This window comes from Ammodytes marinus (genome assembly GCF_949987685.1).
Source record: "Ammodytes marinus genome assembly, chromosome: 3".
NCBI lineage: Eukaryota > Metazoa > Chordata > Actinopteri > Uranoscopiformes > Ammodytidae > Ammodytes > Ammodytes marinus.
In genome coordinates this window covers 19930978-19956536 of record NC_137232.1, presented here as the reverse complement: position 1 = coordinate 19956536, position 25559 = coordinate 19930978, and the positions used below count along the sequence as shown (strand labels likewise).

Below are 25559 nucleotides of genomic sequence, written 5' to 3'. Positions count from 1 at the left end.
TTGTCCAGGTATCATAATTCCTGAATTATTTTAATGTATTTTTTTAATACTGTAAGTGCCATTAATTTATTACATTCACTCCTTTTCTACAGAGAGGTTTCTAAGCAAATGTTGGCGCGTCATAGCAGGAAAACGTACAAAATGTCTGCAATGTCATCAGTTAATTGGGTGTAGGCAAAATTCTCAAGGGTATAACTTTAAAAACATGGACAAAGTAAAACTGAATTTTCTCTTTCTTTTTAACTGATAAGATAGCATACTTATGCTGCATTCCATAAAACTCGGAAGTGGAGGATTTCCCAGTTGTAATATCAGATATCCGACCTCGAAAAGTTCCAGACAACTGGGAAGTCGTATTTTTTACGACATCCTATTACGAAAATACGACTGGAACGCTGTTTAAATTTGGAATTCCTACTCATATACTCGGAGCATATCGAAGTAACCCGACTTTGAGGTCGGATATCGGAAATTACTATGGAAAATGTTCCACTTCTATGGAACGCAGCATGAACACACAACCAATTTTTTGGTTCCATACAATTTAGAAGTGGAGGATATCCCAGCTGCAACCTCCATCATCCAACCCCAAATTCGGGGTGGATGGATTTGCTCCGAGTTTACGAGTATGAACTCCGACGTTCCTGTTTTATTTTACTAGTAGGAGGTCGGAAAAAACCGACTTCACAGTTGTCTAGAACGCTTTGAGGTCGTAAATCGGAAATTATTGGGAAATACTCCACTTTCGAGTTGTATGGAACGCAGCATTAGGACTTAATTCCTCTGGGGAATTGGGAAACATGCACCCTGTCACTTAACAAATTTAGAAAACAAATTTCAATGAATATTGCACTTTCACTGTCCAGATGCTAAAATAAAGATTAGATAAGAGAGAGGAGTTGGTAAAAATGTTAAAACGCTCATTCGAGTCGCCTCATCACCACAGGCTCACAGCAGTTAAGCTTAATGAGCACCAAGCTGTGATGTAGCAAGTGCTTGCCAGATTCCTTTACTTGAGATTCGCCTTTCAAGCAGGTTCCCTTATGTTATTGGTGGAGGTTTTAGGGATTATATGCAACCTGAAAAGACGACCACAGAAAGTAATTCTTGCACCTGCTTTGCACACTTTTCATGTTTAATGACATTATTAAATTATAAATGACATTATTGTATTATTAAATGACATTTAATGTTAAAATTGAAGATTAAACCATCAGAAAATGATTAGGTGTCCATGAAACAAAACTTTTGCCCTTTGACTGAGACAGATTTGAACACTGGCTCATCATCTCACTTTCAGGCTCTGGGTAGTTTTGAAAGAGAAAAGTAGGTCCGGTAATTCTCAACCGGCCTCATTTCTCGGTCAACATAGATATGTATCAAACAGAAGGCAAAAGTGATCGGTGTGCCTGTTCGTGAACATGTCCACATGTCATGCACCTTACATGAATATCAAAGATGAGTCCTTGTCGTCAGGTCACACGTGATCCTGTGGGCTTAAAAGAACACCTCAGAGGAAGACCCCCCCCCCCCATAATACTATACCATGCAGTACAAAATCCTCTTTACAGATTGAGAAAACTCAAACCTCAACACACTCATCTCACAGCACTGCACATGCAAGAGAGATAAAGAGGGGGAAAAATTGATGTTTCTAGATGATGCTTCAGGGAACACCATCTGTTTTCTGAACAACAGGACTTAGGCTGATTGATTCAGTATTGACTTAACTGCTTTGCTTTTGTATACAAAGTCCTCAGTCTTCTAAATGAAAACTACTCCATCTGATTGAGCAATCAGCCGGGGTTTTGTAATGTCAGTGTTTCCCCTACCATTATACAGCGGGACCCCCCGCCAGGCCAACAGCTGCCCCCCCCCCCCCCAAAAAAAATAAAAATAAATTAAAAAAGTAAGTTATTATTATAATTTTTTTTTTCTGCGCGGCGCGATGCCCGTGTGCATTCGGAGCGCACATGTCAAACAGGGAAACTGACGAGAAAGAACCTTCCTTACAGGGAGTTGAACAGGAAAAAGTGCTGAGCAAAACTTAGAAAGTTAAAGTCGCTACGTCGCCGTAGCAACCAATCTGTATCAACAGCTGAGACAGCGCAGCAAGTTATCTTGAAAACAGCAGGCTATTGTAGCCATACAAGCTTTATTTTTTGGTATTTTCAATGCTACTTTATTTTTATGTTTTAAATTGAGAACTAGGCTACATGAAATATAATGGTCGGGATATGAAATTTGGCTAAGTTTGCACACATTTTGATTAATAGGCTAATCATGATGTGTAGCCTAGGTTAATTAATTTATTTTATATTAATATTTGATAAATTAAAGAAAATGTTTCATGATCCAGATTATTCCAGAAATTAATACTAGACAGGACATACCTGTCTATATTAGGTCTTAGTGTTTATTGTATTTTATTTTCATATCCATGTGTTTTTCTTAAATAGTTTATATGGCTTGTGTCTCCAAATTATTCCAGAAAATTGTTTTAGGCAGGACATATATGACAGCTGTTTACAGAGCGAAAAAAATTAAATCAGATTTAGCTTCTCAAAGTGCACCAGATTGATGCATTTAAGTTTAAAATGGTAAAGGTTTTCTTCCGCAGGGGCATGCCCCAAGACCCCACTAGAAGGTACATTCTCCCCCAGCAGTCTCTAAAAATCCTGAGGGAAACACAAAATGTACAAACGTTCCGAATGTGAAGGCATAACCCTATGCCCTAATGTGTAGCGGGCTGTCAAAAGAGGCTCATCCATAATACGGTTAGTTTTGGTCAATTTCTACTAAAAATTTGGTACGCACGCCGCGCGCATACTCTTTATCAGCTTTTACCACCGGGCCTAAAAAAAATTCTAGGGGAAACACTGAATGTGGCCTGTACACTCACGCCTTCATCACATGCCTAGTAGGGGAAGGTGGGGTGATTTGTGCAACTTTTTACTCAAAGTGATTTTAAAGTGAGGCCTTGACAGTTATGTCTCCAACTCAAATATGTACATATATTTCAGGATGTTGTGCATCCCTGGCAATAAAAACTTTGGATCTGGAATAAACTGTTTAAGAAATATAGCTTTCGGAAAAAAAGTTGTCTTGTCGCACAAATCACCCCACTACGTGGGGTGATTTGTGCGTCATTGTGTCACAATGACAAAGTCATCATCATCATCTTTCTGGCCATCTGAACTCTCATCAGTGGTGTCGTTAAGTGGAATTGAGATGTCACTCTCTTCTGAGCTACTGTAGACAATCACTTTCTTTTGGTGACCAGCGTATACAGCCATGCCACTGGCACAACTCTCAGAAATGTACTTTGCACTAGTTGCTCCGTGCTTGTGGAACCAACTGCCACCTGACAAATGTGATTCCCCCTACATTTCTGCCTTTAAATCAAGGCTCAAAACCCATATGTACACCCTGGTGTTTCCTCCCCATTAACCTCTGCACTACTTACTTACCTCTGCACTACTATCTGTGTTTATGTGGATGTATGGGCTTTACGTCTTTTATTTTGGTTATTGTTATTTTACCTTCATTGTTTACCTACTGAATGCACTATGTACAGCACTTTGGACAGTGCAAACTGTCATAAATGTGCTTTTATAAATACATTTTACTTACTTACTTACTTATAACTCACCCAGGCCCTTGCGCACAAATCACCCCATCCCCAGAATTTTGGATAATAGGCATGATGCAGCAATTTAGGGTTGACATTGTGCTAATTATATAGACTCAAAGTGTAGCATACCAAAGCACTAAAACATGTGTCAAATGTTTTCAAACGTGTCTATAATTGTTCAGACACAATAATCAAAAAACCTTGATCATGGAAATTTTACTTTGAAAGGCAAAACACAGTTTTTTGAGCTTAAATGTGCTTATATCTTATTCCTTGTGTCTCCCTTCTTTACAGGATGAGTCAAATGGATGGCTCTTCTTAAATATGTGGTCACATTTCCAATTTATTCCACGGTTTTCTAGAAACAATGGGTTTTGCAACTTCCAAAATGCACAAATCACCCCACCTTCCCCTATATGCCTTACATGCCGTCAACACTCAAATTCAAACCCAAAGTGTTCTATATCTGCGTGTTCTCTGCTGATCCTCTCTCCGCTCCTCATTTCTTGTTGACCTTAGTGCCTAATCTAACAAGCCCCATGTCATTACATAATCAACCCTTCGAAGAGGCATAAATTGCATGGATTTGGGACCGATAGTGCAGCACATCTCACTCTTCAACCCCTCCTTCTCATCAGACTGTACCACTCCTTCCCTCATTCATGCTCTCTTTCTCTCTCTCTTTCTATCTATCTATCTATCTCTTTCTGCCATTTTACCTTTTTGCAAAAAAAGAATGGAGACCTTGCCCCCATCCCATGCTTGTCCTTGGGTACATGGGTAAGGGTTTTCACTCATTTTAATTTCCCCCCTAACTCCATCCCACCGTTACTTGCAATCATCCTGAGCAATCACGGTTTCTGGAGTCAACATGTCACTCCGCAAATCAAAGCCAAAGCTTTAAAGGGAAAAATAAATCAACCCAACTTGAAAGAAAGCTTATAGGATTATGTTACAGAAATGACCATTAAAAAAATGGAAAAAATTTATAACATAGGCTTGGTGCCATCCAGAGGAAATTCACATTCTCTTCGCCATTGATTGATTAAATTGTCAGAAATGTCAGTGTGTGTATTTGGAATAATCAACAGTGAACATGTAATAGAGCAGAATTTCATACAGTATATTTCCATTTTGTAAAATAAAAAATCAGAGGGTTGGCTTTTTCCTTTTAAATCTTTGAAGCATGCATTTTCTGTTAGATTTAGCTGTGATCCCATTATATCCCATTATATTCATTCATTTTTTCATAATGTACTATATTTACACACACAGTGAGCAGGTTGACTTGTATCAAAGGACTAAATTCCTATAATCCATATAAGGGATGAAATGAATAATTATTCAGTCAACCGGAAGAAAGGAATAGCTTGAAATTTTGGGAAATGATTTCTTGCTAATGGTTAAAGCTGGGATATGTGATTTCTGATTGTTCAAAGTTAACATGAGCTGTACACTTTGACCAATCAGAGCAAAGCTCTGATTCTCTGTTCTTATTGGCTGTTGGGACTGTCCATTCACTTTGTCACAACTTTTTTGGTGTAGAGTGTGTCAGGGGGGACCATAGGGGATGGACCAAAGAGAATAAGTGGAGCGGTTGAGGCATTTGGATTCGAATCTCTATCCCAAATGCCATTTTCTCCCCAAATCCTCCACCCCAGCTTTAGATGAGAGTATATCGTATAGCCTACCACTAGACGGACACAGTAAGCTTAGCTGGTTAGCAGAAACAGTTAGCCTGGCTCTCTCCAAGGGGATCCTAACGATTTTCAACTACTAACACCTTTAAAGCTCAGTAGTAAACACTCCATATGTTCATTGTCAAATTCACAAAATAAATAATGGCTTACTGTATCTCATTTTAATCTGGGTTTTATAGGTGAACTTTGTTATTGTTGGACAAAGCCAGGCTACCTGTTTCATTTTGCTTTAAGTCGTTTATTATAAACGGTAAAACCACAACATGTCATGTGTAAAAAGCTGTAGCTTAATTTCATTTACTGTAAAAATATGAGATGAATTATCAACATTCTCTTCTATTTAACTCTTGGCAAGAAATATATATAATTGTTAATGTAATGTATCAAAGTCATTTGAACGCATATGTTTCGCTGGAAACATTGGTGTAGTGGCAGCAATGTTTACAGTCTAAAACAGTGCCATGCAAATGAAGGAAAGAATGAATACACAGAGTATAGTGAATGAATAGACAGATGTGTCCTGTTTTAGCTGTGTTTCCATATTGTCCAGATTGTGTTTACTAGAGAGCACATTTTAGGAGGAATTCTGTATTTTTATCCTGCAAGATAAAACTAGTGGCGTAAATGACGGTTATTTACTACGACTTGATTGCGTGACGTGTTTTTTTTTTTACATTAATTGTGAAAACCAATCCGACAGTGTCATGTCAGGAGGAAAACTATCCCCCGAGCTCCATATCGAAATGCCGCTGAATTACATAAATCATGTATCATGTGTCAAGGCTTTGATGAATGCCCCTCGCTGACCTTGCAGTGATGGCAGCGTTATGAGTAATGCTCCAGTCTTGATGTGAGGCAGCACCTACTGTATCGTCAGGGCGTTAAAGCTCACAGCTGATGTTGTGCTAATCTGCCACAAATGGGGTTGGTTCTTCACAGCTGGTTTTCAAACGCGGGGATTAAATAATCATAGAGGGACATGTGCATACAGTATATCGCTGTCATCCGCCTCTGTCTTAATTGGCACCATCTTCTGTTCTGATTTACGAGACATGATTTGAATACTGAATAAAGCTGTGATCTGTTACTGAACCGGCTATTTTTACTTTAAATTTGAATAATTCTAGTGTACATGCATGTTTTTAATAGTGTGGTACTCACATTATCAGGTTATTCTTACAACATACCATTTCTGTCTTTTTTGCCTTGTGACACTGTGTTTTAGTTTATTGGATGCTGACATCAGTCGCAGATTAACTGTTTGTACTGTGCAGTAGCAGATGGTGCAGACAAAACTCAAAGCTCTGTGTACCCTACACTCTCTCGAACTTCGGGATGAAAGCAGCTGTTATGACACAATGATTGTAAAGGATTTTCTTTTTCTCTTGCATTAATATTTTGCTTGCCGTCATAATGTGAACTTTGACATCTGGGATGATTCCAATGATTCAACCGGTTTGCATTACTTTTTTTCTTTTGTGGGGATTGCCTCCTGGTGCTGAGTTCAAGACACCCACCTGATCCCAACAACACTTCTAGGACGCACAGCCACTTTCATCTCCTGACGTCCCCGCTAAAGCATCAGACTGAGACATGTAGCGATTTATTGTCTAAGATTGGATTTCATAGGATTTGTTGTGTTAAAACCCGCATTACGCTTGTTTATTTTTTTACAGCCTATGTTTGCAACAACAAAGCTTTTGAAAAGTCAGATGTGCCCCGAGAAACAGATTGTGTCAAATGGAAATACCCAGTTGTGAATGCACAGACACTTACTGCACTTACTGCTATGTCAAAATCCTGTTGTGAGAACATATTTAAAAAACAAATGCTGACATAAATCATTATGTAGCAAGACTGCATAATCATCTGCAGAGAGGTCAGCAGAGGGGTCGCATCAATGCCAAACTATAAACTGGAGGTAATGGATATGGGCCAAAAGCGGATTAAATTCTGGATTAAGGTTTAAAATCATTAAATAATGTTTCAACATGTCATGCTGCACACTATGATTGTATCACTATACAAATGACTCTGTGATACACACAGTGCATCATTAAATCAGTAAGAGAAAAGTATATCCCAGTGCATTATAAAATGCTTTGCAAATCCAAGTGAGGAGTAGACAAAACATTTCCGAACTCTCAGAAATCCAACATTTCAAAAGGAAATACAGTAGTAAGGAAATTCTTTTGATTTCTAACGTAAAATGACGGTTCCATTGTTTCCTTTCTATACATAATCAATGAGATATTTGAAAAAATAAATTTCCTTTGGTTAACTTTGTGTGATCTGTAAAGTTGTGTTTTTGACTTAGACAAAATAGCCCCCTCATGTGTTATACGGTAGTATATTAATGTAATGTCAACCTGTATAGTTTTCTAGTTCTACCAAAACCACACACCCTCATAAATATATGATTGAGAAGTGTGTGTGTGTGTGTAACTGTGTGGTTGTGTTTCAGATGAGAGACACGGCACCCTCAGGCTGAGCAACCTCACTAAAAGCATGTCAGGGAAGTACATCTGCCGAGCCAGCAACACCGCCGGCTCTGACACCTGCTCCATTAACCTAGAAGTTATCACATGTACGTACACAGTAGGAACGTCACACACCATACGATTTAACAGCTATCTTACTATACAGTAAATACTGACCTGTGATCTGTTTTGCAGCCTCCAACGCAGGCATGATCGCAGCGGCTACACTGGGCTCCATACTGGGACTGATGGCCATGGCTCTCTTCCTCATATTCATACTGAGGAGGGGACGGGACACCGAGGAGGAGATAGCTAACGAGATCAAGTGAGAGTTTCACTTTAGGCTCAGGAGCCACTTTATTAGTTACACCTGTACAATCAAATTCAATCCAAGACAATGGCAGTATAGTCTGTCAGATACGAAGCTTCAAGTTCATGTTTTTTGTTAACTTTTTAGGAAAATAAATAAATGATAAAGGTCATAGTTAAAATTGTTTTATTTTGGATTACATTATATATCTAGAGCAGGGGTGTCCAAACTACGGCCCGCTTTTTATTGGCCCGCGGCCGATTTTAAAAATATAATGCAATATGGCCCTTTAAAAAAAAAATAAACAATTTTTTTTTTTTTTTGCATTTCTTAGTTAACCCACTAGTGCAGGGGTGTCAAAACTGATTGATTGGCCCTTGGCACATTTTAAAAATATAATGTAATATGGCCCTTTTAATTTTTAAATAATCTAAATGCACTCATTATATTACAGAGAAATATGTCCCATAAAAGAAAAAGAGCACCAAGGCCATCCCAGAGGACCCTGCATAATATTTTAATTTAAATTAATATTATTATGGAAAATCCATGTGTCCTTCTCCAATAGCTTCTAATTCATCTGACACAGTGTTTACATTTTTTTTCATACAAAATTCATCAGCTTTAGCCTCTTAATTTCCCTCTCAAAGTGCACCAGATTCATGCATTTCACTTTAAAAACTTTAAAAAATCTCCAGGGGGGGCATACCCCCGGACCCCCCTTGGAGGGGCGGGATCTCAGCTGGCTACTATTTTCACCAAGCTGGACATTAGACGTAAAAGCAGAAAACACTGGGTGTATCAATGGCATTTAACAAGAGGGGGGATGTATCTTTTTAATGTGCAAGTAAAGTGTTGCCGTGAAGAAGGATTACAATTTACGAAGACACTATGAAACTAAACATCAGAGCAGCTACATGTCCTGATAAATGTGTTATTTTTGCAAAGTGGCCCGGCCCTTCGTAGATTTTTCTGTATGTGGCCCTCAGTGAAAAAAGTTTGGACACCCCTGATCTAGAGGCATTTCAAATTGTTTTGACTATCCCATTTTGGAGTAGATTTTTAAAAACACCTCTGAATATAATACAGTCAAGTAAAGCACCGCCACTTAGCCTACTATGACCGCTAATATGCTTAAAGATAAAACTGAATTAACAAATTAGAACTGCACATTATAGGCATCATAACAGTATACTTCATGGCAGAGCAGTTGTGCTGAATTGAATAAGACTCAACCGTGTACCAAATAAAGTGGACACTGTTGAAATCGGCTTTGGAATAATAAACTTGACGAGACACTCTTGGTAATTAAGATAACTTTTATTTGTGGGTATTTTTACGTTGTTCTTCTTTGAATTGGTTTAAAGTACCTTCATGTTTGCCTACTATTGTATAGGTGCAGTACATAAGTGTTTCTTTGTTAAAACTCAAGGTGAGCATTATATTATTAATTTTATTTTGAATACTTTATTTGTTCATTTGTCACGAACAGAAGCAATGACACAGAAAAATACAGGGATCAAGGCCAAAATGAATATAAAGCATGTTTATAATCAATGAAAGGAAACCAGATTCTGTTATATTTATTTTCTTCATTCATTTACTTTTCATTCAATATGAGTTTTTCCTTCCTTCTCAAGCTCTTTTCTCTCTCTCTCTCTCTTGTCATTTGTAGGGAGGATGCTCAGGCACCAAAGCGAGTGTCGTGGGCCAAGAGTAACACCGGCTCGGACATTGGATCCAAGAACGGCACCCTGTCCTCCGTAGCAACCAGTCCCCACCAGCCCAACTACCACTACCCGTACTCGCCCATCTCTGCTTCAGACACAGGCTCGGTCATCAACGCCTACCAGCTGCGACCCGGAGAAGCCAACACGCTGCAGGGACTACCCGGCTATAACATGGGAGGCACACCGCAGCGCAAACACAAGCGACCTCTCAGCTCAAACGGGGCCCCTCCGCAGCTTGTGAGGAGCCCCGGGTTGGCTGTCCCCAACAGGACTGAGGGGGCTCAGCCTCAGGTGCCACCTCCACTCACTGTGTCCCCGCAAACCAGCTCCTCCACCCTGACGCGCATGGGAGCTGTCGCCGTCATGGTGCCTGCTCAAAGCCAGGCCGGCTCACTGGTGTAGCCGGCGGAAACATCTCTGGACATGGGTTACAGATGGAGAGAGGAGGCCTTGAAATAGAAAAGCACTTTCTCCACAAAGACCTTCAGAGGATGTGAGGGAATAAAATGCCTCACAGGTAATTTTGTGCTTCATTTGCACAACCCCCCTCGTTTGTTAATTTTTCAGTTTCTTTTTATACTCTGCTTTCCAGCCCTAGAAACATTATAATATTTTTTTAATTCAAATGCTCATGAAGAGATCTTCGAAATGGTTTTCAATAGTGTTAAGAGATTCAAGCAGTTCACATACAATACCAATTACTTTAAGAGAGTAATGTTCATTTAAAGCCGTGTGTCTGGACACTGTGAACCACAATGAGTAGTTCAGTTTGGCTACATTTGTGTAGTATATGAATACACTAAATATATGAACAAATATTTTGTGATTAACATTTGATACTGTTGGTTTACAATACTGTGTAAAATAATAACTTTTCAGTCACGTCTCTCAGGCTAACTGCACTAGTTCAGAAGAAAAAAAACTAAGTCACAATTCAGGTTCTTGACACACTTTATTTCAGGTCTCATTTTCTCTGACCAACATTTTACTTGTGTTCACGTAAGTTTTTTTTATTTGACGTGCTGTAACGATGTCAGTATGGTTTCATGGCACTGATTTTTACAGAGATATTTTGTGAGTTTATTGCCTGCTATGGTAGATGGAATGTAACCAAGATAGTGAGTACAGAGTTGCTGTTGGGTTTTCAGTCTATTTTGTTCAAACGGTGCTTTGTATAACTTGATATAATTACAGCAAACAAACAAGGCCATTTGTTGAGGAGAGTGATCACTGACACTGCTGATGGTCTTTTGTAATTATACTAAATTCTGCAAAAATGTGGCGGAGTTGTATTGATGCTAAAAGGCTATATGTAGCACCTTTAATGCATTGTTTTCAATAAAGTGTTCTACAGCGTTTGACTTTAGATCGAGTGAGCTAAATTAACCTAATTTGTGAACACAATATTCATCAGAACATGACAGAAAATGTTAATTCCAAATAGGTGCCAGTCCTCTTATGAACGCTGAAATTAGTTTATGAGTGTTATCAGCAAACATAATTTGCAAAGGGACATTTCAATACACTACCCACAGTGGAACACCGATGTTTTTATCGTTGGTAAAACACACTGCATGTTTCCCTGTTCACACACTCACACACAACAGAACACACAATATGTTGACAAAAACGGCAACAATACAGTACACATGATTATAAATAAGATGTGAAAGGCCACTTTAAGGACAGAGTTGCTGAGGACTGCATGTATGTGACGTACAGTAGAACAGCCTACCCCCTTTTTATTGCGCTAAAGTTACTGTTTGTTGTATGTCTCTGGCATAATACTATACTGAAATAATTCTCATCACAATATTTTAATCAATAGAACATAAAATCCAGGCGTCTTGACAAATTGAATTAAACTGTTGTAAAGAGCAGCTTCTTATAAAAAACAAAACAAAAACAAAGTTAAAACTATATTCACACGACCATCTTGGATTAAAATCTAAATAAAACCTTACTAAAGATTCAAGAAAATATTCAATATTCTACTGGAAAAACCTAACATTTTACTGACTGGTTTACCAACAATCCTCCAGTGATCTGTATCTTATACAATGCCGAAGGCAGTCCAGGAAACCAGTCACACAGTAACAAACCAGGGATAAAGACCGTGACAATATGGTCAGTCCTGATGCTCCAGGGAATATAATTTATCATGATTCTGTCAGAAGATTTCGGGAAATGATCATCCTCATCACCTCATTTGTGCCTTGGGAAGAAAAAACAAATGAATACAAAGTCACACAAAGACACTCGTTAGGAAACCATAGCATGACAGCACCAATTAACAAGTATGGTATGTAATGTACGGTCTGTGTTATAAAAGCTCACCCTCTAGGATCTGATGTACTCTGATGTCCCGCACAAACTGCTGCACTGCGTAGTCTTTGAGGTAACCGTACCCACCGTGCATCTGAAGAGCCTGGTTGCAAATCTGTTGAGTAAAGAAAAAGGTCATAATATCAAAAAAGGAGGAAGACATTTGACAATTTATTGGTGAAAATAAATATTCCCATTGTTACTCACATCAAAGCACTCATCAGTGGCGAAGAGCTTGGCCATGGAGCATAGAGAGACGGCATCAGCACGGCCCTCCTGAAGCGCCGTGGCAGCTTCCCGCACCAGGAGGCGAGACGCCACCAACTTGGTGGCCATTTCTGCCAGTTTGAATTGAAGATACTACACAAATCACGCAGACGGGAAGAGAGGTAACAGATTCAAGATACCTTTTCATCATCACTTGCACAAACCAGCAGCTAAATGAACTTCAGATCCTTGATGTGAAAAGACTGTTAAAAATGGGAAGTACTTACCTGGTTGTTGGAGAGCGTCTCTCCAAACTGCTTGCGAACCAACAGATGATCCCTCGCTAGCTGCACGCAGGCATGGGCCGCCCCAAGAGAACAGGAAGCTGTTGGCAGTGTGTTCATGTGAAAAGTTTAACGTTTTTCCAAACAACAGCCAATGTTAAAAAGTAGGTCAGTAGTAGTAGTAGTAGTAGTGTGTGTGTCCTATCTAAACTTAGCAAATATTAGCCACCGTCTGATACTGGTCTTAACAGACCAAGTCAGGCTATAACAGCAAAACCCCTGAGTGCAAGGAATTGAGCAAAGGTGCGATTTACTGCTTATTAATTCAACTTTTTCTCAGTCATGAAAAGGAAGAATGCGTTATTTCCTACATAAATAGTACATAGTCTTGCTCTAATGTCAGCCTCCAAAATCATTATCCATCCTTTAACTCAAAATAAATAAATAATATATTAGGTGATTAAATCACTACCATTTACATTAAATGTGTAGTTCAAGTTCTTGCAGAACATCTATAATCTGATTTAATAATTTCATTTATCATAGTGATTCAAGTCATTTTCCTGAGAAACAAATGACCTATCTGGGTATCATTAGACATTGTACAATAGAGGGGTAACTACATTGACAGTGTTTTTTTTTCTCCTCACCAATATTAATCCTGCCTCCATTCAGGCCTCTCATGGCCATGCCGAATCCCTGTCCCTCCTCACCGAGCCGGTTGGTCACTGGAACAGCACAGTCCTCCAATATCACCGCCCTGGTCGGCTGGGAGTTCCAACCCACCTGATGAACCCATTGAAAAAAACCAGCTGAGTGACCGTGACCTTATTCTGCCCTCTAGTGGTTACCTGCAAACACACTGGCTACAGAGCAAAATGTACTGTATAAATGCAACCTAAATCCACTGAACTCTAACCTTCTTTTCTTTCTTGCCAAAACTGAGGCCGGGTGTCCCCTTTTCGACCACCAAACAAGAGATGCCTTTCGGTCCTTTACCTCCGGTTCGGCACATCACAACATAGACGTCTGTGTCTCCTCCTCCACTGATGAACGCCTAAAATGTCACAAAGAGACGAGACGTGCGTATTATTATTATTTTTATTATTATTACAAAAACTATTTACAGTTATATAGTGAGAACAGAGAGGTTGAAATTACCTTCGAACCATTCAAGATGTAATGGTCACCTTTCAGCTTTGCAGTGGTCAGAAGAGAAGCAGCATCACTGCCACTGCCTACAATCAAAAGATCACTTGTTAACAGTCATCTTTAACTGAAATACACATGTATTGAGCAACAGCAATATATGTAAGATAAACTACTAACTTAACGACATACATTTCATTATCTTTTACATATAAATGACTGACCTGGTTCAGTTAGACAATACGAAGCAAATTTCTCCATAGCACACAGATCTGGACAGAACCTCTCCCTCTGCTCTGTGTTGCCAAAAGTGTCAATCATCCAGGCGCACATGCTGTAAAGAGAGGAGCATACTGCAAACTTGTGCGCACAATGTGTCAAATCTTCCACAAGATCAAAAGTAGCAAACACATCTCACAAAGAAGGGAAAAGGCTAATTGTTTGGTCTGAGATTATTTTACGGAAATTATCTTTCAGGGTTATTTTTCTATCATGTTATCAATCCATCCTCTTGACTTACAAACAACCAAGTAAATACACTTTTTCCATCATGTTTTATTTGCAGTAACATGCAGTTATGGCCATGTTAAGGGGCCATACTTGTGGATACTGATGTAAGCTGTGGTGCTGACACATCCCGTGGACAAGGCCTCAAAGATGACTGACGTGTCCAGCCGAGAAAGACCCGTCCCTCCGACATCCGGTTGAACGTATATCCCACCAAAGCCCAACTGGGCTGCCTTTCTCATTGTCTCTACTGGAAATATTTCCTGAGAGAGAAAAAAAATTAAATTAGCATGTGATCAAGCACGCAGGAAGGGTATTCTCTGGCCATATATTACAGTCTGCTGACCAGTCATTACTGCTACATGCCTTTTGGTCTCACTCTGCCATGTGTGGAGCCATTTCATTGGCTGCAAAGTCAAAGGCCACTTTCTGAAACTCCTTCTGTTCATCTGTAAGTCCATGAGCAGCTATAGACAAAGACAGGATACGTGGATGAAATAATCAAGAGACATACAGGTGCAGCATGATTAAAAGGTATTTTTATATGCAAAGTGATTATATACATTTTGAGTGATTAAAATAAACAAGATCACACTACTCTTCTTAGATGAACTGATGGCAGTGTTCTTGTGCTTCAAGGGGTATAACTATTAAATAGAGCTCATCGAAACAAACTAGTGAAAAGTAAGGAACAGCTCTAGGCTTCAGACACTATATAATTTAAGTATTACATTATATATTCGTCTCAGGTGTCCCAACATCCAATGTCACACCATACAACCTACCTAAGAGGAGGAGTTGTGTTAAGGAGGGGTGTGTAGCTCCCCCTGTCTTATTACTGGAGAACCAGAGATACAAAACGAACCAATGATAGCTGAGATTGGAACAATTTACTTTAAAGCTCTGGACGGATTCTTGTATTTTGCGGTAGGCCTATATGTTGCTTTAATGACAGTCAAACAGCTGCTGGTTTGGGTGCTGGAGAGCTGTAAAGGTGAAAACCAAGACTGATCTATTAGCTAACAACCATAGAACACATTTGCATTTTCCTTGACTGCTAATCCAACCAAATAACAACGTCTCCTTCTCTGGGACTTACGGTCGATACACGTAGCTATTCCTCGTCTCTGTGGGCTCCTGCTACAAATTAAACGATGGTTCCTGCAGATGCTGAAGCCCAGTCGGGAGATTCTTGCTAGAGGTCCAAGAGCAGCCATGTTTACCTCCACAGTGTGTGAGTTATGAAGTTCACACAGCCAATGCCTCTACTGCTGCTGGGAAATGTAGTTAGTGTGTGGTGTCGCTTTTTGTAGTCTGTTGTCGCCCCCTTGGAGTTAGCTCACTGTTGCCCCTTGTGGCCTTTGCAAATGTAGTTATGCTGCTTTCATGTGGTCTAGGAAAAATCGTAATATTCTTAAAAATAAGTTTCCCACTCTGAAAAGTCACATGAACGGACGCTCAAGTCGGAGGTTTGTTTGGTCATGGTAAGAAAAATACACTGTTCATTTAGTCACATATCGGCCTCTCTTATCAATTTTGTGCTCATGAAGAAAAAAAAGTGTGTTCACGTTTTATTATGTATATGACGTTTAAATAACATTGATTATATTTTATAAAGGTATTTACTGCCGTTAATTCTGATACAAGTCAAGTAAAATCATTAGTTTAGGTTGTTACGCATACTGAAAAGAGCCATCAGGGGTTAGTTTCAAATTCTCTGGGCAATAAAATACAATCCATCCTCTGTGTTGCGTCCATGTGGTTTTCGCATTACATTACAGCGCAGAAACACCAAATTCGGAAGAACGAAGATACTAGTCGGAAATCCATACCATCTGATGTGAACCTGAATGCAGCATTACTTAAAGGTCTTCTGCTCTGCAGCCTCAGGGGGCAGTAATGAGCACAACGGTGCTCTTCATGCTGTAACGGAAGTGTTTCCAACCAGGATTTTTCGGGTTTACAAGATAAAATACCTTCTTCCATGTTAATTAAAGACTCCTGAACAAAAAGTGGCTGAACACAAAGTGGTCGTGTTGGCAAATATACGTCTGGTTAACCTCCCCACCATTCGTGAAAGCAGAGAAATAGGCGTTACAACACAAACGGGAACAGCAGGTAGGCTAAATAAACCTATTTGTACACCGATAAGTTTGTTGACGTCACCTGGTGTGGGATTTTGGTTTTTCCCGCGTCCCTTGATGGTTAATTTGAATTTTTTACAGTCTATGTTCACCTGTTACATTTTGACTTACCTGCTTAACTTGAGGTATGACTTTCGGTATGTTTATAGGGGTTTACCTTCTGTACAGCTGCATTATTATCTGTTTTACTGTCGAACTATCTGGCACGTGTAGTTTACCTGTGCGTGTCAGGTAGGCCTATGTGCAGTTACTATAATCTTGTTAAAGACTGACACTCATGTCACATTTCTAATAATAAGAATTGTAAGGCATATTTAATATCCATCCACAACAAGAATATAATCCTGTTAGGTGTCAATATGTTCTTGTTTGCCTTGGGTTTTATGATTATAAAGTTATTATCTTTGGGTTTTGGATTGTTCTACTTTTAGACAAGAATGCATTAAAAAAATATGCTCTACCCTCTCCGCCACGAGCGCCCCCCCCCCCCCCCATAATTAATTTTATGCTGTTTATTAATTGATATCACTCCTCCACCGCACTATTATGGATAATGCCTATTTCAAACATATCTCTTCATAGATAGTGAGAAATGCCACCAAGGAAAAGGGCCAGAGTGACTAGAAGAACATCAAATCCGGGTGAGCAAATTAAATCAGTTAAACTTCTCGTCTGGTGTGTTTTATGTTTTAATGAGTGCCGATTATTTCATCCACAAACACAGGCAAAGATGATGATGATGATGGTGATGGTGAAACGATCTCTCCTGTAAAAGAAACAGTCCCTAAAAAGAAAACAACTCGGAAAGCCAAAGAGGTCTCGGAGCCACCTGCTTCTCCACAGTACTGTCGCTGGCTGATGAAGTCTGAGCCTGAGAGCCGGCTTGAGAGCGGGGTCGACATGAAGGTACTGATCATTTGGCGGCCTCGTCAGCAGCACGGTCTCTTGTTGTATGTTTAGTGGGCTGCAAATCATCTGATGCATCTGATTCATTCTGCAGTTCGGGATCGAGGATCTGAAGGCTTTGCCTGATCAGACTGACTGCTGGGATGGCGTCCGAAATTACCAGGTGGAGCCACGTAACTGAAAGAAAGGCTTTTTAATGGTCAACAGATTTGTGCAACATTCATTAACTTCTTCTTCTACTACTCTGCGGTAATGCTTCACTAAAATGATTTACAGGCGCGTAATTTTATGAGGCAAATGAAAGAAGGGCAGGTGGCTTTCTTTTACCACAGCAACTGCAAGGAGCCCGGGATAGCAGGAGTGATGAAAGTAAGTCCCCGCCTTTTTAATATTCTAATGATGTAAACAGAAAGACTTGCAGAACGGCCTGATGATGCTCAGTTGTATTTTTCTTCTCGAGATTGTGAAGGAAGCATATGTGGACCATACTCAGTTTGATAAGAAAGACGTCCATTTTGATGGAACCAGTAAAGCAGACAACCCCAAGTGGAGCATGGTGAACTAATTCATTCAGGATTTTTTTTTTTAAAGTCCAGTCACTGATAACAATCAAGTGTGAAGATTTTGATCATGTTTTCATTTCTTTCCCCAGGTAGATGTCCAGTATCAAAGAATGCTGAAGCGTTTCCTCCCACTATCTGAGCTGAAGAAGTACCACCTGCAGCATCGCGCCAAAAGTGGGCCGCTAAAGGACATGGCTCTGTTTACAAGGGCCAGGCTCTCAGTGCAACCGCTAACCACTGGTATGTAAAGACATGCATAAAGCAATAGTCCAAAGTATTTAGCCAGAGGAGCAGGCTATCAATAACTTATTCTACAATGCAGATGTTGTCTGATGGGCTAGTTTTTTTTCTTTTTCTCTGCAGAAGAGTTTGACTTTATCGTGAGTTTGGAGGATGAAGAGCCTTTGTGAGGACCAGTTGATGCTTTCTGACAGTGAAATCATGAAGCAGCAACTCACTGTACAGTACTGTTATTTTTTTCTCAAAAATATTATTAAATGTATTTTTTGTAAAAAAAAAAAAAAAAAAAAGCACACATCCATTTTTTTAACCTAAACCTCTGAATGATACAGCCTGAGCACAAAACAGCAGCAGCAATTCAACTTGCAATTTGTTTTTAGCAGCATAAGAGGCCATTTGTCACAATGTTCACCAGGTTAAGATGAGAAAATTACTTCCCATTCTGCAAACCAAAAATGTACATAAGGTTCCATGTGCTCCTGTGATGATGAACTGGGGGAAAAAAGGTGTTTGACATACGCACGGTGCTCAAAATACACATATCAACTGGAACTCCAACAGTAAACCTTGTCCTACAAAATGTTCTTGGAGAGCAGATTTATTTGCTGTTCAGTGCTTTTATGAATTGAAGAAATACAGATGTAACACTTGGTAGTGTCCGACTCCTCACAGATTTCCATGACAGTCACAAACACTTTCACTCACTTCTAAACAACAACCAGGTCTGACACATTTTCATTTGGCATAATTTTATTTGACATTTGGGGACAAGGAAGAATCGGCTAGCATTCTGCGAAAGATAGATAGTTCTACTGTAACTTCGCTCTGGTTAAAAGACTAAAATTATGTTAGAGGCAGGAGGATTTCATTTGCTTGTTACACTTAGGCACAACATCCAAGTCCCTAATAAAGAGGATACAGAAGACTTCATACTATCAGACCTTAATACAACACCCTTCCTAACACACTGGAACGCTGAGGTAAAGCAGACGAACACGAAAGGTGTGTGGCACTGTGTACGGCATAACCATGTACCCAAGCTGGAACAGGATTAAAGGTTTTAGCTGGTCTTATTTACAGATAATAAAAAAAACGCATAATACTTAAAATAAAGGGAAAATAATTCCAGTTTCCACTATTTTGTTTGTGTGCAAACAGATGAACTCACAAAAAAAAATAGCAAGATAGCGCAGTGCAAAGTTACCCCTTGACCTTATAACAGTGTTAGTAATGCATCTATTAAAGGAGGAATGTTGGAGATACATTTTGTTAAATTCATGACAATTCAGGTGCGTAACGTTAATCAAAGAGAGTAGAGACCAATTCATGATTAGAATGTTACCAACAAAATGTAAGTTTCACACAAAAAACAGAGCAGACATCGCGACAAGTGATTAGTTTGATTCCCATTAAAAAAAAAAAAAAACACACATTAATGAGGAAGGACAAGATCAGCAGGCCCGAAGCCACTGCGAATGCCTCATGCAAACCAATTCATTGTTCACATACTGTAGCACTGTATGTCGGTCTCCCTTCTTCCTCCCAGCAGCGACTATGAGTGAAACAGCTGCTTGTCCAGATGTTGTGTAGTTGCCGGGTGTGCCCCCCCCCCCCCCTCCACTAACACCTAGGAGTCTGGAGGGGACTGTAGGGGCTGCCTCTCTACCCGCTCTCCTCCTTGGCAGCCTGCTCCAGTGCGCTCTCTGAAGCAGCCGAGCCCTCGAACCTCTGGGAGGCGATGGCCGCCTGATGGGACATGCTCTTCCTCACCACGTCACCTTTTCGCCACAGGGTGATCTCCTGCACACAGGGAAGTGAAGCGGTTTAGACACTTAATGAGCCATGGTATGATGAAAATTTGATTTCATGGGTTTATTATTCTGGGCGAAATAATTATGATTCACAATATTATGCGGATAATTATCGAAATATACCTCAAACTCAAACTACTTGAATAATTTTGACCTCCCTTCTAATTTAAGCTCTAATTATTTCCATAAACAAACTTATTTATAGAAAAATTCGATATTATACTGTACATTCTAAGATTGATTGGTTGGCACATTTGTATGTGAAAAATAATCTTAATAATAATAATAATAGTAATAGTCTGTTAAATTGTGTTGCTTATCTTTGCTGTATCTGGTCTTCTGCTTGCACATTTTTATTTTATTTTTGTTGCATTTGAAAGGCAGGAACCAAACGATGTTTGGCAGTATTGTACCTGCTGTTTGAAATAGCGTCTCTCCTCCTCGTCGATCAGCACCAGGTTCAGGTAGTAGCGCACGGAGAACTTCTTGTTGATGTCCCTCATGGTGGGAGTCAGATCGTAACCAGCCAGAAATAACCGGATGGGGATGGACTCTCCTGAAATAAGAGATACATGGTGACCCCATCCATCTTAATTTAAAGTGGATTGAGAGATTCTGGAGAACGCTTCTTGTCAAAATCAGGGAATATCTCCTCACGATCCACTATCTGTCCAAACTGTGTGTGCCCTGAAAATATATCGAGTGTCAATACACAGCCTGGTATGTAAACAAAGGGGGCCCACTGTAGCATGCAAAACATGCCCGCGTACAGAGCGAGCCTAGGCTGTGTTTTTTCTTTGCGCGCCGCATACCCAGTACTTGCCGGTAACGGATCATGAGGAGATATTTACTGATTTTGACATCAAGCATTCCAGAATTTTGAACTCCATCTTTAACTGAATGAGGAAAATAACTGAGTGTAAATATGAGCGAGTTGTGGTTTACCCCTGACTGGAGCTCCGTCCATGATCTCGTACTTGGCGATAGTGTCATTTTCATGGTAAACACTTGGGCCGGTGCCCGTTGTCTCACGTTTGATGATGTCAATCTCCATATGCCTGATCTTAATCCTCACCAGCAGGAAATATATCTTCCCCACGATGACATCTTTCAGGTGGTACCTGTCGGGAGGACAAATGACGACACACAAGGGCTGTAAATAACAAGTAGTTTAGTAACCGAGCACAAACAAAATGTGTTTAATTGGTTCTTTAGAATGTAAGCTTTACACCGCCATTGGACTGCAGGACATTACTCAAGTGTCACAGCTGAAATGAATAGTCTATAGAAAATACATCTTCTATTTGGATAATCAAATTTGTAAACTCAAAAATAATGTTATTATTTTATTGTGTTCACTTGTAAAACATGTGGCTAAATTAAATGATTATGTCATCAGGTCTTAGACGCTGGAAAGATTAGTTCCAAAATAAATTGGCATCAATTTTGATAGTCAATTTGAATTGTTAAAATAATTAATCAAGCAAAGATGATAAGACTTTATCTGGTTCCAGCTACTTAAATTTGAGGTTTTCTCTGTACATTTCATTACAATGGTACTGAACAGGACATATTTATGTGTTAGACTGTTTAGGGCAAAAGCAAAAAAGTCTGACATTTTATACAAGTTAAACAGTCACTGAACAAAAACTGTCTACAGATGGGTGATCGATCATGTGAATATACTGGTTTGTTGCAGCCCTATGAGTCTTACTTGGATTTGTTGTACTCAAACTCAATGTGGAGACAATCCTCAATTCCAACTTCCATTTTAATGGAGGAGTTGAGTTCGGGATAAGTGCTCAATGTGTGGACCACGATGTCCATCTCTTTACTGATATCATTTAGTCTTCTGGTCACTGTAGCGCGAAGGAAATATCTGCAAACGGAACAAAAGGAGACTGAAAACATAGTCACATATAGGCCATTCAATGTTTACGGTAACAGGCCTTAAGATGCTCTACAGGCAGCTTAACGAGTGACACAGTCGCTCTTTTAACTGCCTATAAAGCAGAGTGAATGATCAAACTTACCTAAGCTTGACATTCTGGCCTGTGTAAGACTCGTAAGGTTTTTCGACATGAGTGAACTCAAAGTCAAAGGTCTGCGACTGAGTTATTTCACCCGGCCGTGCAAGATCTTTGACCAGGGAAACAAACTCATGATGGTTTCCTCTGTCGTAATACAGCTCTAGAAAAGAGAATGAGGTTGTCAACAAATGAGTAGTTCACTTCTTCATATATATTATTCAGAAATATTTACACAGCGGCTGAAAGGCTAAACAATGAGCTATAAACCTCCGTACAGCTGTGGGGAGCTGCATATTCAGGTGTTGATTCTCTGCAATGAGACTGGTTTCACATTTTCACCATGATTTAAAAATGATCGACTATGGCTGCTTGTAAACCCGTATCTGTCTTGCACCAATCAATAGTGCTCTACTACTTTGAGATATGTTCAAAGTCAAGGCAAGGATCCAAAGAGAATATTGATTACACTGAGAAGGCCTATCAAGTAATACAATCACACTCAAGCCTCAGGGGCGGGGCTAAGCATTGGATTTTCCTAAAAATATAAACTCCGCTGTATTTGGAAAACACACAGGATCATTGTACAGAACCCTTAGAGACTTTTCTAACTATGGACCGAAATATAATTACTTTATTTAATTTCCCCAGGTCAGTAGCCAGAATGACACATCTCCCTTGCTTGAAGGTGGATATACCGATTCTGGACAATGCTTGTCAAAATCAGAGAATCACCTTACAATCGGCTGCATGTCCGTATAGGCTACTATGTGCGCCCTGAAAAATGTATGAATGGTGTTTATACCATACAGTTTATGGTTAATACCCAGCCTAGGCTCTGTAAACAGGCATGTTGCCTGCTACGGTGGGCCCCTTTATTTACATACCAGTTTACAGAGCATCGGCTGTGTGTATTAACATCATATGTTTTTCAGCACACTCCATTTTGCCATTAATAGATAAAAGTCCGCAAATTATTAAGGGGTGTGTATGTGTAGCTGTGAAGATGTGCAAATGATTATTATTGTTTACCCACCTATTTGTCCGACAAATTCAATTTTAATGCCCTGGTGCTCGAGCCTCTTTCCAGGGTTCTTCAGTGTGACATTCACCTTCCCACCGACAGTTTCTCCATCATAGAAAAGAAAGTATTTGTCTTTCTTTCCATCTTCAGTCTTGTGTTCAGCCTTCTTCCTCGTCTCGGCGTCATTCAGGACCACATCGATCTCTGCACTTTGTCCAAAACTAAAGAAACTCATTGTAACGCTTACGTCTGAGCTGTGCCAACTCTTATCGCAACGTCTCTCGCCGACCTGTTAGCACACAAATGTTACGTTTTTAAGTAGAAAACAAACACACAACAAGGCCGTACGTGGTGTGCGACCTCAGTTTCCTTTCGGAGAATAAAACACACTACTTAAAAAACAAGAGTCGACGATATTTTACAGAAAAACTCCACATTAGCTACATGTTAGTTATCAAAATAGTTAAACGACGGCGCAGTGAAAACGCACAATAATACGTCCATCAGCGAAATTAGCCGCTCCTTTTCTCCTCCGTTCACCTAAAGATCTCCAAAAAGTAGTCTACTCCGGCCACACACTAGTCTGCGTCGTAACGGATACAACTCTCACGTTTTAAATATATATTAGGCTACATGTTTGTTTTCTGTAAGAAAAAGACGGTGAATGTTGTCAAATGATCAGGATGTCCGCCATCTGCATTGGCTCGACTACCTCCGGGTGGAGTTTTTCAAAATAAAACAATAAAGCCAAGTGAGAGCTTTTACATTATGTATTATTGAATATTATTGTGTTGTGTGAAAACTAACTAAGTGCATATTCTCAAATAAACTGCTGTTCTTAGTTTATGTTTTAGAAAGCAGTGGTAGAAGAAGCATGTAGCCTACTATAAGAAAAGTAGCAGCACAACAATCTGAAAATGCTATATTACAAGAAAAAGTATTATATTCAAAGTTTACTCAAGTTGGAAAGTATCAATATTCAAATTTACATTCAAATATATTTATAACAATACAATTATTAATTACACAGTCCCTTTCTTTCATATTTTATTTCATTTTCCTTTACTTAACCTCGAAAGATCAATTGAGGGGTGACCCTCTTTTACAATGACGTCGAGTTACAGATACACAATATACAATGAAAATACACTACAAGTTTACAAAGAGACAACAACAATTAAAACATTCAGATCGATTGAATGAAAGAGACAATAGCCTAATTAAAACAGTTACAAGTGGAGAGGGGCTGATTCAAAATAATACGTTTAAATTGGCTAAAGGAGCTGTAAGCGGAATGGTCAGTTTAGCTAACTTCCTGTCAGTTACTGCAGTTAGCAGTCCCCCATAGATATAATATACATGTATATATACTGTCTATGGCAGTCCCCTCGCTCGTACCTACGTCACCACATTAATGCACTGCGGTCTTCGAGCAGCAAGTTATCTAGCATCATCTCAGATCCATAAGTGTGATAAAACATGATAAAAACCATCAAAACAGACATTGGGAAGGATTTTTACCAGCTCCGCCATTGTAGGCGCATAAACATTCACTCATGTGTCGCTCTGGCGTGCACCGGCAGTGAGACCATGAGTGAGACGGGTGCGGAGGGGTGTGGGTTTGTACCAATCTCTCTTGTGACTGGATCAAATATCGGTATATTACATAAAGTTTAATTGCTGATTACATGCAGAGCAGCTGACTGAGATTGGCTTTATGAAACGCGCGCATGGTGTTAGTGATTACTGTATGAATTAAGAGCGATTTAACAGTTATATTAATATAAATAAACCTTTACTTCACCTTAACAGTTATGTGTGTATTTATTTTATTTTGATGTTGTAGGCTGTCCCAGGAGTCACGGGCACTGTGGCTAAAAGCAGTTTTACCAAGCTCAGACCGGGCGTATGGAACATATAACATGAGCAAGTCAGTTGAGCGGGTTTGATAAAGCCCATCTGAAATAAGCAGCATTTCTGTCAAATAGAGTAGTAGCTTCCCAGTCAGGGCTTTATATATAAAAATATGCCAATGTGCATCCCGTCTCTCCTTAAGGGAGGACCACCCAACCTTTTCATTATAAAACACAATGGTGTGTATCATAAGCATGTCCTGTAATGAATCTCAAAGCAGAGTGAAAAACAGAGTCTAGGAGTATGAATGCCGATAAGCCACATCACCGTAATCAAGGACAGACATAAAAACTGCCTCAATAATCCTTTTCCTACTGAACAACGGGAAAGTGGCTTTATTCCTATAAAAATATCCAATCTTTTGTCGCAGACGACAGACAAGATTTTTTATGTGAAATGTAAAAGAGAGTTTTTCATCTATCCAGATGCCAAGATATTTATATTCAGTGACTCTTTCAATATGACATCCATTATTTGTATGAATAATAAGATAATTAAAATGTGTAGTTCTTGCTCTGGAGAAACACATATATTTTGTTTTTTCTGTATTAAGAACAAGCCTGAGGTCCACAGGGTGTTAAAAGAGCTCTGTAGGTTCTGAACA

At 39.5% G+C, this 25559-nt stretch overlaps 4 protein-coding genes across 6 annotated transcripts in view; 2 read left to right on the top strand and 2 right to left on the bottom strand.

The window, feature by feature from the left end:
• Positions 1-10256, top strand: part of esamb (endothelial cell adhesion molecule b) — a gene marked incomplete at both ends in the record, with an annotated part of 57099 nt that extends 46843 nt beyond the window's left edge. Inside the window, 4 exons of the mRNA XM_080053595.1 lie at positions 4370-4414; positions 7799-7921; positions 8010-8139; positions 9800-10256. Coding sequence (XP_079909721.1) covers positions 4370-4414; positions 7799-7921; positions 8010-8139; positions 9800-10256 — 755 coding nt within the window. The remainder of the gene's footprint in view (positions 1-4369; positions 4415-7798; positions 7922-8009; positions 8140-9799) is intronic.
• Positions 10257-10858: 602 nt separating this feature from the next.
• acad8 (acyl-CoA dehydrogenase family, member 8) lies at positions 10859-14696 on the bottom strand. Its single transcript, XM_080054024.1, has 10 exons — positions 14673-14696; positions 14420-14589; positions 14044-14153; positions 13832-13908; positions 13590-13727; positions 13321-13456; positions 12674-12771; positions 12387-12539; positions 12192-12294; positions 10859-12069 (listed from the first exon to the last, which is right to left on the bottom strand). The coding sequence occupies exons 2-10, from the start codon at positions 14566-14568 to the stop codon at positions 12014-12016; spliced, it is 1020 nt and encodes a 339-aa protein (XP_079910150.1). The 5' UTR covers positions 14569-14589; positions 14673-14696; the 3' UTR covers positions 10859-12013.
• Positions 14697-15468: 772 nt separating this feature from the next.
• On the top strand, positions 15469-18483 carry thyn1 (thymocyte nuclear protein 1). Of its 3 annotated transcripts, none has more exons than XM_080054027.1 (8): positions 15469-15560; positions 17053-17111; positions 17195-17376; positions 17471-17539; positions 17653-17745; positions 17837-17932; positions 18029-18179; positions 18303-18483. In XM_080054027.1, the coding sequence occupies exons 2-8, from the start codon at positions 17063-17065 to the stop codon at positions 18347-18349; spliced, it is 687 nt and encodes a 228-aa protein (XP_079910153.1). In that variant the 5' UTR covers positions 15469-15560; positions 17053-17062; the 3' UTR covers positions 18350-18483. The 3 variants fall into 3 exon arrangements, with proteins under 3 accessions (XP_079910153.1, XP_079910152.1, XP_079910154.1); XM_080054026.1 differs by lacking the exon at positions 15469-15560 and adding an exon at positions 16300-16444; XM_080054028.1 differs by lacking the exons at positions 15469-15560; positions 17837-17932 and adding an exon at positions 16300-16444.
• A 460-nt stretch (positions 18484-18943) lies between these two features.
• On the bottom strand, positions 18944-23727 carry LOC307271531 (vacuolar protein sorting-associated protein 26B-like). Its single transcript, XM_080054025.1, has 6 exons — positions 23054-23727; positions 22024-22180; positions 21705-21869; positions 20936-21111; positions 20404-20546; positions 18944-19979 (listed from the first exon to the last, which is right to left on the bottom strand). Exons 1-6 carry the CDS (start codon positions 23274-23276, stop codon positions 19842-19844), a joined length of 1002 nt encoding a protein of 333 aa, XP_079910151.1. The 5' UTR covers positions 23277-23727; the 3' UTR covers positions 18944-19841.
• Between the last annotated feature and the right edge of the window lie 1832 nt (positions 23728-25559).

What these genes read in the sequence shown, in the direction of transcription:
- acad8 (XM_080054024.1), bottom strand. Translation starts at nt 14,568, where the DNA reads ATGAGAAAGGCAGCCCAGTTGGGCTTTGGTGGGATATACGTTCAACCG. An exon ending in GTATTGTCTAACTGAACCAG is followed by an intron (nt 13,909 to 14,043) that starts GTCAGTCATTTA and finishes TTTTGATTGTAG; the next exon opens with GCAGTGGCAGTGATGCTGCT. An exon ending in AGTACATCAGATCCTAGAGG is followed by an intron (nt 12,070 to 12,191) that starts GTGAGCTTTTAT and finishes TTTCTTCCCAAG; the next exon opens with GCACAAATGAGGTGATGAGG.
- thyn1 (XM_080054027.1), top strand. Translation starts at nt 17,063, where the DNA reads ATGCCACCAAGGAAAAGGGCCAGAGTGACTAGAAGAACATCAAATCCG. An exon ending in TAGAAGAACATCAAATCCGG is followed by an intron (nt 17,112 to 17,194) that starts GTGAGCAAATTA and finishes CCACAAACACAG; the next exon opens with GCAAAGATGATGATGATGAT. An exon ending in ATGGCGTCCGAAATTACCAG is followed by an intron (nt 17,540 to 17,652) that starts GTGGAGCCACGT and finishes AATGATTTACAG; the next exon opens with GCGCGTAATTTTATGAGGCA.
- LOC307271531 (XM_080054025.1), bottom strand. Translation starts at nt 23,276, where the DNA reads ATGAGTTTCTTTAGTTTTGGACAAAGTGCAGAGATCGATGTGGTCCTG. An exon ending in TGAATTTGTCGGACAAATAG is followed by an intron (nt 22,181 to 23,053) that starts GTGGGTAAACAA and finishes TCTCTTTTCTAG; the next exon opens with AGCTGTATTACGACAGAGGA. An exon ending in GGCCAGAATGTCAAGCTTAG is followed by an intron (nt 21,870 to 22,023) that starts GTAAGTTTGATC and finishes TTCCGTTTGCAG; the next exon opens with ATATTTCCTTCGCGCTACAG.